The sequence below is a fragment of the Pyrus communis genome, chromosome 15 (genome assembly GCF_041283825.1).
Source record: "Pyrus communis isolate YQ-2024b chromosome 15, ASM4128382v1, whole genome shotgun sequence".
NCBI classification, from domain to species: Eukaryota; Viridiplantae; Streptophyta; class Magnoliopsida; order Rosales; family Rosaceae; genus Pyrus; species Pyrus communis.
The window spans coordinates 5,382,150-5,396,650 of NC_142579.1; the positions used below are offsets into that span (position 1 = coordinate 5,382,150).

Consider the following 14,501-nt stretch of genomic DNA (forward strand, 5'->3'; position numbering starts at 1 on the left):
CTATGTACTTGTAATGTCAGGTTCATGATGTTGTGGTGAAGCATAGCTATCTTCAGCCAAATCCAAATCCATGACAGTTACTATTCACAATGGATGGAGAGTAACAACCATAGTAACGGAATCATAGCAACCTATTCTAAATTAACCTCGTCCATTAAATAATTAGTAAATAGTAACCGTCATGCTAATCACAATTGGTAAAGAGCGGTAAAGGAGAGCCATTACAATTTAATGCCAAGTTACAGTCATCTTCCTCATTTGGTAGTCCTATAGAAAACAAAATTGCTTACATTCAGAATATGCAAGTTTTCATTCATTCGTACCGAATTCTCAACAAATAATAGTCTGAAAATATCATGTAGATAATCACAAATGTCATTTACAACATATAGACTCGACTAAAACCTCCAACGTCCCAAATTCCGTTAATCGCTATAAAGGAAAAGTAAAGCCGTAATCTGCGGGTTCCGACAAGAAACATAGCACAGCAATTCCACGAACAGAACAAAAATACATACAACATTCACATTATAGCTCATGGATTCCGTATTCCGGAGATAATACATCTACATAGATGTTTTTCCAACATTATGCCTCTTCCGTGACATGGCAAATAATTGGGCTTACACTCGTTATGCACTCTGGGGCTCACTCTGAGGGTGAGGCTGCACTACTTCTTGAAGATGTTTCACAGCACTATCGTAGTGCACAAAGCTCATGAACCAAAACTCATGGTTGTCAACAGAGACGACCTGGATGTACTTTTCAGCTGCTTTCACTTTGCTCGTTGATGGATTGACTGCCTTCAGTTGATGTAACGGAATAATCACCTACATATGACAGGAAATCATACCAGATTATGTTATAGCTAACAAATAACATTCTAAGAAATAGTTGAACTGACGCTGAAAAATGTGTCAAAGAAATAGTTGGCTTGTTAAAAGCATATTTGGAAAAAGATTTGTGTTCAAAAAAACAGATCCTCTCTCTTACAAGGATTGTCAAAGTGCACCATCTACAATAACAATGACAATAACCGGATTTTGATTGTTATCCAAAACAAGCACAGGTTCAGCAGCAATTAGACAACTAAAGGGAAAAATTAAAATATAGGATCGTTCCCAAATCCCAGTAAATGATTTTCAAGATGTTCTATTCACCCATTAACTTGCTTGGCCAATACTTTCAAATTTCAATTAATATAAATCCTTTCATCCTCTGTTCAACCTAAAAGAAGAATTCAATCACCAAACGCTTTAAGCCTTTCCACCTACTAATATCACTCGAGTTTAACCTAAAAAGGAAGGATCCTTTTAGTTGTATTCCTAATGCCTTTCATGATTACATCATTCTCAAGCAGCAGCCTTCCCACCTCAAAAAAATTCTGCACTCAAGTCTCAACATATAAGTTATAACTAGGTATCTCACGACTAAGTTTTCAATGTAATAAAAAAGAAAGATCATCCAACATATCATACTCCTAAACTAGTTAGAGTTCCTATAAAATCTAGTTAAAAAATTCGTAGCCCTCACCGAGATTGACCCATTAAAGTCCAGCACCACACCAAAACCATCAAACAATAGCTACACCTGACAATATGTATTGTGATAGCAATACTAAACAAAATCTAGCAAAGATTAGAGTCGGAACAGAAAATGACAAATTAACGTAAAGTGACATCATACAAATAGCATGTTTCTTTTAATAACTGTTCATACAAAGCAGCACAAGGTTGAGTTACCTAACCCCGGATTTTGATTGTCATGGTCAAGGGTTGTGTTAGATCCTTATTACTTCATGAAACATGATTTCCTTTTCAGGTAAAACCAACAATGATTTCCTTTTCAGATAAAACCAACAACTGAATTGTATTGACACCTATAGGTTGGGGGTTAAATATTAACAACGGGATATATTGCTCACAAGGTCAGAGTTACACAAACACTAAGCTAAAATATGGTTGGGGGAATGGCCTGGCTATGTTAATGTGTATGTGACACTACCTACCTGTGTGTAACACGTGGTCGACACTGCTTGAAATGTAATGACACCTCTTGGAACTTAATGTAAACAGAAGAAATACCGAGTCACTCAACTTGAAATCATTTCTGGCACATTGCCATACACCATTGAATCAGAAGGTGATGTCATTGATTGAACCAAATCACCACAAAATTCAAAACCTAAAAAGTGCTTTGTTTATTTTTTCCTTCTTTTGACTCAACTAGCTCCTAACTGGAATACAAAATTGGAGGCAATTACTACTACAACATAACAAGAAACCTATAGATTACATGTACCTCTCCCTGAGGTTAGGTGGAATTACAGAAACCTCCTTCTTACTTTGAAATTAAATTAATCTCCCTTAGGGATTTATGGAAAAAGCTGATCACTTGTATGTTTATCATCACCTCTATATCTTTCAGATTAAACTCAACAGGGAAGTGAAATCTCTATTTTCAATTATAACCTACCTCAGTGGTAAAATTTATTTTAGACCTACCAAAACACGAGATTGGTATAACTTCTCCAACAGAGCGGAAGTTTCTTTAATATCACTAACCTCAAGAAGTTAGGTAACTTCCTCTATATTTTAAGGGAATTGTTATTGGCACTTCAAAATTCTCATTTTGCACTCCAAACTTTCTATATTTAGAAGGAAGTATACACTTGTTAGGAGTACAAAATGAGAATTTTGGCGTGCCAATAATAGTTCCCTATTATAAATAACAAATAATGTATTATGCAAGGGGAAAATCTGAGAGGAATTCAAACTGCACTATCACCATTGGGAAGCATAAATGGCTCCTAAGTCGTAACTCCAAAAAGGTGACAATCGGTGCAATAGCAATGAGCAAACAAAAGTAATCCACTATACCTTATAATAGCTCCATTCAGTGCCGTCACCTACTTTGTATGAAAGAGGATCGTCACTGCAAAATGCAAGCTTTTCTGATGACAAAAATAGAGTTCCCATTACTGGACCAGCAGATGTAGATAAGTAGCAAGCAAATGTCTTTCGAAGTTGCTCCTCTGGGACAGTCTCAAAATTTTGTCGAAAGATCTTCTCATAACCACCTTCTGCCAGTACTTTAGTGCTCTGAGCAATTCTTGTCACAGCAGCATCAGCAAAACTTGGTCCTGTCTTCACTAGTTCAGGGAAACAGCAGTACATCCATTATTTCTCACTAAAAAAACAGTAGTAAAACTACTATGAAACCCATAAATCAAAAGAGATTCATGGTTCCTGCCACTGTTCTAAAAATCTCCGCCTAGCAACCATCCCGATTAATCCGTAGGCATTTGAAAATTAAGAAAAGGGGCCTAGACCTACTTAGGCGCCCGACTAGGCACCCACTTATGTCGCAACTCTCACTTAAACAGAAAATAGATAACTTCCCTTTTGCATTTTATTTTTTTTAATAAATTGTAAGAGACTTGTTAAATACTTGGATGAACCCACATTATATTCTGGTTTCCATGTTTTCAATTTGTTCTAATGTTTTCTAATCTATATGTCATTCTATTATGTATCCAAATACAATTATCTATTTTTAAAGTATAAATAAGCACTTATTTATATGATATATAATAAGTTTACTTAAATTTGCCTAGCCGCTAGGCCCCAGTCCGCCGCCCAACTAGCGCCTAGCATCTTTTAGAAAACCTTGGTTCCTACTATAACCACTGCAATTAGAACTAAATGTCCGATTAAGAAGAGTCACAAAAATGAAGACTCATGATGATAATGTAGCAATCAAGAAGTCAGTGAAAACGTAATCTAGAGGCAAATTCCTAACTCTAACATCCACTCAACTTAAGACACCATTCCTGATGCCCTATTCCCAACATGCAATATTGACACCATTCCCTCTTCTATGCACAAACCAGAGTGCTACGCTTAGAATGTTTGCAATTGCTTAATCGTTTCGTAAAAACACAAAGACCACAATTTAACAGCCTAGACATAACCTCCGGTCGTGGCAATCAATCACATTGGCTAATGCAGATTCTAGTGCATGCACAAAACCATTATCATTGCAAATTCACATTAAAAACACAACACTCAAAATAACCAGTTAATTAAACAGGAGTTGAATACTTACAGTGTTGCCACATGTTGCCAGCAAGATCCTCAGCCTTCTTGGTGGCCTCCGCAGCCTTCTTTCCCCATTTTCCAAGCGCATCTTTCACTGAATCCATCGATTCTAATAACCACAACAAACGATACAATATAATACAATACGAGACAAACCAATCGTCATTTTCCAACTGCCACAGTAACACTCACAAATGCATCATTTCTTCAACAAAAACCCTAACATATCAAAGAATCGAACACACAAGTGTTGGTTGGTCACTCACTCTTGACGGAGGAGGGGGGAGGCGGCGCAGGAGTGGCAACGTAGGGATTGGACTCCGCCGGCATGGAGGTGGCGGCGTCGCCGGGGATCGGACCGCGAGCCTCGGCGTGAACCACCGGATCGGACACCGGTGGAGACACAGGCGGCTGCACCGGCGGACCCTCCGATTTCGGCGGTTCAGAGGCGATGGAGACGGAGGTCCAAGTTTCGGAGTGGGGAGGCGGAGCGACGTCATTGAGGTCAAGCTTAGGGTATGGAGCGTAGTCTTGGGAGTGAGATGGTGGTGGTGGGTGATCAGGTGCAGGTGGTGCAGCTGCCGCCTTGTGGTCGCTCATATTGTAGTGATTGGGAAAATGGAATCTTTGTCTTGTTTGGGAATTCAAATGGCTTGTTCGTCTGCGAGAAGACAACTGGTGCGACCAGATTTGGTTTGGTTTTGAGGGGAGGAGCGTTTTATTTGGGATCTTGGATTTGGACAGTGTCTGTCATAAGACGGAATTTTGACAGTCCATCTGTGTGGTCAAATAGTCAATAGATCTTGGGCTTTATATCTCAAGGCCCAAATGATCTTCCATGCTTATGGTTCTACTCTTTGAGTCTTGAGCATCAACTTTTTTGCCACGACCAGCAGTAATGTTGACTGAAAACGCTTTTAGCCTTTTGTAGAGGCAATCTCAATTAGGAGAAATTCTAGTGTCAGACAATCAAATCACATCAATCGTACGACCTAGACACAGAAAAACCATACATGCCTCACCCCATTGATTTTCAAGTCCACCGTAACCCTTAACGCCATCCTCCCCTTTCTATTATTTTTTTTAAATGAATATGTTGTCGATTTTGTTGATTTAGAAACTTTAAAAATTCTAATTGCTTATAATAATATACGGTCGATATGTCATCGAAAACAAACTTGACCTCACTTTAGAGAAATGTACTTAAATTAAATTATGAAGGAGGAACTTCAAACATGATAACTCTTCCAACATTGAGAATATCAAATACCAATAGAGCTATCAAGGTTTTTTTTGTTTATCGAGATGGACAAATGCAGGCCAAACCTAGACAGCAATGGAAGCATTTCTTCCTGATATCCGGAAGTGGACGTACAGCATGCATAGACCTATCTCTTTCCTCCTCACCGTCACGGACTCATACACATGCATAGCTCAGCTTCTGTCATTTTCGTAGCCATGCGCACCTAAAAGCCTACTCATCCAAAAGCTGATCGTCCGATTAGCATGACTTCTAGCTCCATGTAAATCCAAGTAGTCACATATCAGTAAAAGTTAAACCTACAAGAGAAAAAGCTCGCTTCTACTTTTGACGATGCTTCCCAGCCAACGTTTGCAGATGAGCACTAGAAAAATTAGCTGTCTTATTCAACCTCAATTTTCAAAAAATAAAATATAAAATTGCTGCTTCAATAATTCTCAGAGATTAGGGTTTCGTTTATTGGTTTTCTGACTTTTGTCCAGTGCAATAATCAGTATTCAGCAGCAGCGACGACTGTAATGTTTTTAGAACTGTATGGTATACAGAAAAAATACTCGCGTGCGAGTAATCTCATTGAAATAGCTAGCCAGTAGTTAATTGTCTTAGTGATCGAGAGAGTTCGTGTTTAATCTCACTGCACCCAGATTAATTGGAAGCGCCCCTCTTTTGGTGTAGGATTCTTCTTTGGTTGGGTGAAAATAATAATAATCATAATAATCCTATTGAAACAACTATATATATACAGAAGCTTGTCTGCCATATCCACACCAGAAAACAAAAAAAATGAGGTTTTTGGGAAAAAGGAAACCTGCTAGTGGATAAGATCTCCTCCCAGAAGATTTACCAAGAGATAAAACCTATGATGCCACTTTGTGCCATTATAATTTCTACTTGTTCGTAGACTTTTACATTGGTGCATGGTTTCAACCAAATTACAGTTTATATGTATCAAGTTATATTGCCTGCATATACGTAATTAGAAGTTTGTCTATAATTACTTATATACATAACCTCGATGGAACGTTTACATCTCCAGAATCAAAATAAGAATGATTGGAAATGAAATTGAAATTTAAGGCGTTCCATTAAAATGAGTATGAAGTTAATTCATGTTGAAATGTATATGAACTTTCAAGAATCAAAATCGAAATCAATATTACCAAAAATAATAATTAAGGATATGGTTTGGTGTGAAAATATTTGATTATCGTTACTCAATTTCATTCCCAAAATCCTTACCTGAATCCCAGTTGTACAATGGAATCGTTGGAATTACGAGTGAGCAGTTCATATTTCAAGTACATAAGCATATAATTTTGCAGATGTACACCATTGATGATTTAGAGTTGGAACTAGACAGTGCATGTCAGAAAATAATGTGTTTCTGTTCCTAATCAGGACAAAAGATAGAAAGTAAAAATAATGATTTTGTTATGTAAGCTCGCAGATTTACTTATCAATACCCTAAATCCTCTGAGTTGACCAAAAGGAATTACGAGGTACCGGAGTCGTTCCGAGACCTACTTGTAAAAAGCGCATGTGAAATTTTTTTGGGATCTTCTGAATGTTTGACGTTAGATTTATTGTGCTTATTATTACGTGTTCGATGATATACTTACTTGTCAGATCTCAGCAAGCTGCATCAACATTCTTAACAAGATGCGACGACACCATTTGGTATGAAGTCTCAACGTTATTTAGCAATTGTATCAATAGAACTCACCAGAGATTCTCAACCGCATTCGGCAAGTGTCAACATTCCGCACATTAAGTGCTTGATCAAATACCTCATTGAAAAATTTGAAAAAACATGTTAATAGTTCTGGATTCACCATGTTTACCAAAAGCAGCGGCTGCAGTGCTTTATCTACACATGGGCTGTTTAGTGGTTTGCCTGTTTCGTGTTTTGCAGTTAGCTAAAGCTTCATGATCCTTCATTGTAATTTTTAGCACAAAATTCAATGAATTTATAGATCCAAGAATGATGTGGTCCTTTTTAATTTTATACAGATGTAAATGTACGAAAAACAGCACTTTAAGCAGGGTCCCCTACTCACATGGAATTGGGGGAAGTAGCTACAGCCTATAGGAGCCTTGTGAAATCAAATTAAGCAGGTTGTTTCAACTAACTCCATTTACGGTATTAAATTGTTTTTTATTTCTTTTAGGCCATCTTCAACTTATAGAATAAAACTTAATAAGCTTTAAAACTTCCTAAACCATCTTCAACCATGTGCTAAAATAAGCCATGAGGATAAAATATATCTTTAGACTAGATTTGTGCCATGACTTTAATCTGGCTTAAATTATTTTGGACACATCAAACTGTCATATTTCAATTTTTTTGTTTTTTTATTTATAATCTAACGACTATGATCAAATGAGATCAAATCTAATGATAAAAAATAGATTTGATGGTCCAAAATTAAATCTAACGTCTAAAATTATTTAAGAAATTATTTAAATCAAACTTAACTTAAAACTTTATAAATACATGTGTGTTTATATGATTTTAATTACTTATCATTATTTAAATATTTTTATATTACAATGTTCATAATAATAAATTAGGATAATTTACATAAATTTTATTTTTAAAAAAGTTACCGAAAAAATAAAGTTAGGCTAAAATCATTGTTGAATAATATCGGGCTAAAATTTTAAGCCATAAGGGTTGGAGGAGAAAAACAGTTTCTGGGTTATGGCCTAAAATTTTTTGGCTTAAATTTTGAAACTTTATCCTCAAGAATTGGAAATGATCTTGGTGCAGATTAGAATAGTGATATAGCTTGTGACATTTCTTCATGATCAAATGAGAAATGTATACTGTCTAGCTAACTATTGATGAGGCTCTTGTATTGCCTTTAAGGAAATGAGTGCAATAATCACCTCCAAGGATCCAAGAGTCACCGGATTTTTTCCCCTTTATGACACATGTGTAAATATACATACTAATATCTTACTTGTTAGAAAAAAAATGACAATTAGAGCGAGCTTATACTTTAAAAGGGTGATGCTATTTAAACACCATTTTTACCCTTTACTACTTTTTTAATTTTCGATCGTCGGATAAAATAAATTAAAGAAGATTAATAGACAAACGTTAACAAGAGTTTGTGAGAAGTAAAAAATGTGTGTGAATAGCATTACCCTTTAAAAAAAAAGGCTTATTAATTGATGCTCCCTGAAACTGCCATTTTGTCTCAGTTTACTCCTAACATTGGTTTTGTGTCACTTTGCCTCCTGAAACTAAGATTTTCAACTGTTTTAGTCTCACTGCACATATTCCGTTAAAGAACTTTAAATGTAAGGGTATTTTAGACAATTTTAGTTTAAACACATTTGTTTACCTCTAGTCTACACACTAAACTATTCTTAATTCCTTTTTTTTTTTTTAATACAACGATAGAGTTAAGCTAAACCACACAATGGGCAACCTAATTTGGTATCAAATTCGCCATTTACAAGATTCGAATTTAAGACCTCTCACTTCTAAGCGAAGAGGAATATTACCAAACCGTAGTACTAAGAGACTTTAATGCTTTTATTTTAAAGCAATAAAGCCCACCACTAAGCACCACCACCCAGCCTCCTTATCACGACTCCATGTTCCTCCTCTCCCCATCCACGATCAACTAGCCCATCGGATAGACGACGCCTCCAACCTCCCAATCCCCACCACTCATACTTTTTATAACCAGTTTGAGCTTTTAGTTTGATTAGTGTGATTCGAGCGGGTAGATTGTTTGATTTTGAGAAGGAAAATATGCATTTCAAGACTGGTTTCATTTTCTGCAATTTTTAACAACTCTAACTCAAACCCATGAGTTTTGGGTAATTTTTTAAAACAATTATTCCGAGCAACAAAATCATTATAACTAGCTCAAATTGAGACCAGAAATTTTTATGACCATGAGAAGGTTATTTCCTTATAGAGTGTGACTATAGAGATGTTTTACTGTATATGCATTTGCAAGTTACAATAAATAACTGCTTATGACGGAAAGATTTTTAAGTATGATAGATACATCTTCACATGGTGACAGATCTCAATAATCGTATCACTAGTTTCATAATCCCAACAATGATTTATATCCTATCACTGGTCTCAAGTCTACAAACCAAACGGACTTTAGTGAAGAAAAGGTTTGAACTTTTGAACTTCCTTTTTAGAATACAAATATAACTAACAACTAAATGTTCAAATTTTCTTGGTACGATCCATTCATCTTAACTAAGAAATCATGCCGGGAAGTCAGATTTGGCTGCTAAAATCACATGCTTCCTCTCAATTTTTTACCAAAAAAACAAAAAAAAAGATAGAACAAGATCTATGCAATGACTTTATCGTTTCATCGATTAAATGTAAAACGACACGACTTTGTTTTTTCCTTTTTGTCAAGTATTAATAGTAAGGGTAATTAGATAATTATCAACATGCAAATTGCAAGGGCTTAAAGTTGTGTGTTGATAAGGATAATACGTACGACCATTGACATTTACATTTCAACCCCAAATCGAAAACATGGATCTTCAAACACGCTCCTCTTGTACTAATACGCGGCCATTGTCAAGATGGCCCAATGAGAAATTTGTACTTGCATTATATCAACGTCACAACAAAAATCATAGGGTTTTTTTTTTACCTTTCTTATTTTTTTTTTCTTTTTCCTTAAGAGTTCGTTTGAAAATGTTTTTAAAATGATTGAATTTATGAAAGTGTTTTTGGATTCCATGAGCACTTAAAGTACTGTTTCAGAATTCACTTGTATTTCTACTAATGATTGAATCCAAAAACAGTTAAAGTAAATGCTGCTTTTTGGTGAATGTGTTTTTAGATTCCAAAAACATTTAAAGTAACTTATGCTTTTTGTAGGAAACACTGCAAGTACTTTTACAGGATCAACTTGTATTTCTACTAATGATTGGTTTTAAAAACAATTAAAGTAACTTATGCTTTTTGGTGAAATAATTTTGGAATCCAAAAGTACTTAAAGTGACTTATACTTTTGCAGGAAACACTTCAAGTGTTTTTCCATGATTCACTTGCATTTCTACTAATGATTGATTTCAAAAGAACTTAAAGTAATTGATGCTTTTTGGTTAATGTGTTTTTGAATTCCAAAAACACTTAAAGTAATTGATGTTTTTTTTGCAAGAAGCACTTCAAGTGATTTTTCAATATTCATTTACATTTTTACTAATGATTTATTTCAAAAAGCACTCCCTTTAAAAACAGTTTCAATTATTTTAAAAGTATTTTAAGCGAGCTCTAAGAGAATTAGCAAGTTCAATACTAGTTAAAAACTCATTTGAAAAGTATTTTTAAATAATTGAAAACGATTTTATATCCTCAAATAACATTATAAAATATAAAATATTAGAAGAAAAAGAGAGAAAAAAGACAAGGGTTTGTAAAGGGAAAACCCCCAAATAATGGAGAAGTATGGAGAGCCATTGGATGGGAAGGATATTACAGATAAAACTAAGAGAGAGAGAGAGAGAGAGAGAGAGAGAGAGAGAGAGAAAAGAAGAGAGAGATAGACATAGAGATAGAGAGAGAGAGAGAGAGAGAGAGAGAGAAAAGAAGAGAGAGATAGACATAGAGATAGAGAGAGAGAGAGAGCATGGAGAATCCCAAAGCTCAGATAGACACTGAGACACAGACAGCAGAACCCTACTGTTCACTCTCGCCTGTGACCAATTAAACCAATCCCAACCCACCATCTCCATTTCTGCATATCACCCACCTCCCTCCTCTCTCTCTCTCTCTCTCTCTCTCTCTTATCAAATCAAAACCCCCAAATCCAATTCACTCCCTCATGAGAGCCCTTAACATGATCTGAATTAAAAAGTTCACCAAAAAAAGGAAGAAAAAGATTCGATTTTTGATATTTTTATCTGATCAAAAACCCAAAACTCAGATCACCATCCCAGTTTCAGAGTCTGTTAAGAGGGAGAGAGAGGAGAGAGAGGAGAGAGAGAAGTGAGAAGGAAGGGCTTTATGAGTGAGGACCCATCAATACCTTCATCCTCCTCATCCCAAATGTCCGAGGATGACGACCGATCTCCCCCCTTGGATCTCATCGACGGTCCAATCCCCTCCAGCAAGTCCCGCAACTGCTCCGGAGTATCCGGCTCCGGCGTAGGTACCTCTGTCGAGTATACCGTCCCCTACCAGGACCAAGTCCTCGAGAATGTTCTGGAAAACGTCCTCTGCTTCCTCACCTCCCGCCGCGACCGCAGTAGCGCCTCATTGGTCTGCAAGTCCTGGTACCGCGCAGAGGCCCTCACCCGATCCGAGCTCTTCATCGGCAACTGCTACGCTGTCTCTCCTCGCCGGGCCACGGCCCGGTTCACCCGGGTCCGGGCCGTGACCATCAAGGGCAAGCCCCGGTTCGCCGATTTCAACCTCATGCCGGCCAATTGGGGGGCTCACTTGGCACCGTGGGTGTCCTCCATGGCCAAGGCGTACCCTTGGCTCGAGAAGCTCTGCCTGAAGCGGATGTCCGTGACGGATGACGATCTTGCCCTCTTGGCCGAGTCGTTTGCTGGGTTCAAGGAGCTGGTCCTAGTTTGCTGCGATGGGTTCGGGACTAGTGGGCTCGCCGTCCTCGCTAGCAAGTGCAGGTACTTTGCTAATATCTTAATTAGTTTCAGATCAATATTTTAATTAAGTTTTGATTAGTGTAAACAATGGTGGGTTAGATCCGTGATATGGGTTTTAAAGTAGAAAGGTTGAAGCTTTAATGGGTGTTATTGTTTGGATCTGATTAATGCTTTTAGATCTATTTCGGGTTTCGGGGTTTGTTTGGATACTATGCTTTGTCGTTGTTCCATATGAAGTATTTGAATCAATGAAGTGGAATAATGTGAAATTGCAGTGGGGAATCGAATAGTGAGGTTAATGTGTGTGTGTGTGTGTGTGTATTTTGCAGACAGCTTAGAGTGCTCGATCTGACTGAAACCGAGGTTATGGATGATGATGTAGATTGGATATCTTGTTTTCCGGAGAGTCAAACTTGTCTCGAATCCCTGATGTTTGATTGTGTGGAATGCCATGTAAATTTTGAGGCATTGGAGAATCTAGTGGCTAGGTCACCTTCTCTGAAGAAACTGAGGTTGAACCGGTATGTTTCAATTGGGCAGCTTTACCGCCTGATGGTTCGAGCTCCTCAACTGACACACTTAGGAACGGGCTCATTCAATTTAGCTGAGGGCATGGCTCAGGGTGATCAAGAATTGGATCAGGGTGATCAAGAACTGGATTATGTCTCTGCTTTTGCTGCTTGCAAATCGTTAGTTTGTCTATCTGGGTTCCGGGACATCTTGCTGGATTACATTCCTGTAATTTACCCTGTCTGTAGTAATCTCACCGCTCTGAACTTCAGCTATGCAAACATCACAGCGGAACAACTTAAACCAGTCATATCCCAATGCCACAAACTCCAGTCTTTCTGGGTATGCGTTCTGTGTAATAATATGTAAACACTCTGGAGACAATTGACTTTTGAATTTTAATATTGATTTCTTTGTGCAGGTACTCGATTCAATATGTGATGAAGGACTTAAGGCAGTGGCTGCAACTTGCAAGGAACTGCATGAGCTTCGGGTTTTTCCTGTTAATGCTCAGGAGGATGCAGAAGGCCCTGTTTCTGAGGTGGGTCTCGAAGCAATTTCTGAGGGTTGTAGAAAACTGCGGTCTATTTTGTATTTCTGTCAGCGAATGACAAATGCAGCTGTAATAGCAATGTCAAAGAATTGCTCAGAACTTGTGGTGTTTCGTCTTTGTATAATGGGGCGCCGCCGGCCTGACCATGTTACTGGTGAATCTATGGATGAAGGTTTCGGAGCAATAGTTATGAACTGTAAGAAGCTTACCCGCCTTGCTGTGTCTGGTTTATTGACCGATCGAGCATTCAGCTACATTGGACAATATGGAAAGTTGGTTCGAACTCTTTCAGTTGCCTTTGCTGGCGATAGTGACTCAGGGCTGAAATACTTGCTTGAGGGCTGCCCTAAATTGCAAAAGCTTGAAATAAGGGACAGCCCATTTGGGGATACAGCATTGCGTTCTGGTTTACATCACTATTACAATATGAGATTTCTTTGGATGTCTTCGTGTTCGTTAACACTTCAAGGTTGTTGGGCGATTGCTCGAGAACTGCCTCGTCTCGTGGTTGAAGTGATGAAGAGTGAAGAAGGGGGGGAAATGGGTGATAATTTTGATATACTATACATGTATCGATCCCTTGAGGGTCCCAGGGATGATATTCCGCAATTTGTTGATATCCTGAGACCTGGCATTTAGCTTGAAGCTGTTTCATCTTCTACTGTGGTGGCTTCTGCGCAAGTTAAACGGATGTTTGTTGGGGGAAAAATGTTCTGCGGGTGACTATTATATAACCCGTGAGATGGTTCCTGCAGTGGCTCTTGAACGAAGATGAGTAAACAACTTACGGTCCTGGCCTGGGGCTGTTGCAATGACGATCAGGTGCCACAATTGCAATGGCATTCAAAGCACTTTCGACCGCATTTCGTCTCTGCTTTGGTTCTTCCAGAGAACTCGGAGGAGGGGTGCTGATGCTGAGGATCAATGGCTCTGCTGGGTATTGGATTACCCAAATGTTGTATTGGTACGCTTCTAAATTTCATGTTTGTTTTTGCTTCCATATTCATTTGATCATAAACAAAGGCTGCCGGAGGGGCGAAGGGAGGTTTTCAAGCTGATTAGAGACTGACAAGCTATCCATCTTCAGATGAACAATATTGTTTATCTTTTGTTGAGGAAATGGAGATAGGTCTCGAAGCGGACGACTGGAAAGAGTGAATTTTCGTGCTCCTCTCCGGTGCCCCGCCGGTAGAGAAGTAAAGGATAGAGAGAGAGCTTAGTCTGTTTATTTTGATTCAGACGGTAGTTTAGTTTTTAAGCTGTAGACTGATACAATCTTATCTCATTCTCTCTCTTGCCCCTCTCTCTCTCTCTCTCTCTCTCTCAGTTTCGAAGTGTTAGTTTCTTTCAGATGTGTTGTTGTAGCACCTGACTGTTGAATTTATTATTGTTATTGTTAGCAAATGTCGATCATCTGGTTAATAAATGCCAAAATATGCATGGACCATGTCTTGCCTATTCTTTTTTC

The 14,501-nt window shown here is 37.9% G+C and overlaps 2 protein-coding genes across 2 annotated transcripts; one reads left to right on the forward strand and one right to left on the reverse strand.

The window, feature by feature from the left end:
* Positions 1-286: 286 nt before the first annotated feature.
* Positions 287-4,933, reverse strand: LOC137711162 (GEM-like protein 1). The gene is made up of 4 exons (XM_068450373.2): positions 4,367-4,933; positions 4,108-4,209; positions 2,880-3,151; positions 287-830 (listed from the first exon to the last, which is right to left on the reverse strand). Exons 1-4 carry the CDS (start codon positions 4,698-4,700, stop codon positions 633-635), a joined length of 906 nt encoding a protein of 301 aa, XP_068306474.2. The 5' UTR covers positions 4,701-4,933; the 3' UTR covers positions 287-632.
* Positions 4,934-10,915: 5,982 nt separating this feature from the next.
* LOC137707919 (transport inhibitor response 1-like protein) lies at positions 10,916-14,501 on the forward strand. The gene is made up of 3 exons (XM_068446866.2): positions 10,916-11,991; positions 12,300-12,822; positions 12,902-14,501. Exons 1-3 carry the CDS (start codon positions 11,366-11,368, stop codon positions 13,670-13,672), a joined length of 1,920 nt encoding a protein of 639 aa, XP_068302967.2. The 5' UTR covers positions 10,916-11,365; the 3' UTR covers positions 13,673-14,501.

Excerpts from the sequence above, each read along its gene's own strand:
- LOC137711162 (XM_068450373.2), bottom strand. The coding sequence starts at position 4,700 with ATGAGCGACCACAAGGCGGCAGCTGCACCACCTGCACCTGATCACCCA. Across the intron at positions 4,210-4,366 it reads TCCCCCCTCCTCCGTCAAGA|AATCGATGGATTCAGTGAAA; the intron begins GTGAGTGACCAA and ends TGTGGTTATTAG. Across the intron at positions 3,152-4,107 it reads TGGCAACATGTGGCAACACT|TGAAGACAGGACCAAGTTTT; the intron begins GTAAGTATTCAA and ends TCCCTGAACTAG.
- LOC137707919 (XM_068446866.2), top strand. The coding sequence starts at position 11,366 with ATGAGTGAGGACCCATCAATACCTTCATCCTCCTCATCCCAAATGTCC. Across the intron at positions 11,992-12,299 it reads GTCCTCGCTAGCAAGTGCAG|ACAGCTTAGAGTGCTCGATC; the intron begins GTACTTTGCTAA and ends TGTATTTTGCAG. Across the intron at positions 12,823-12,901 it reads ACAAACTCCAGTCTTTCTGG|GTACTCGATTCAATATGTGA; the intron begins GTATGCGTTCTG and ends TTCTTTGTGCAG.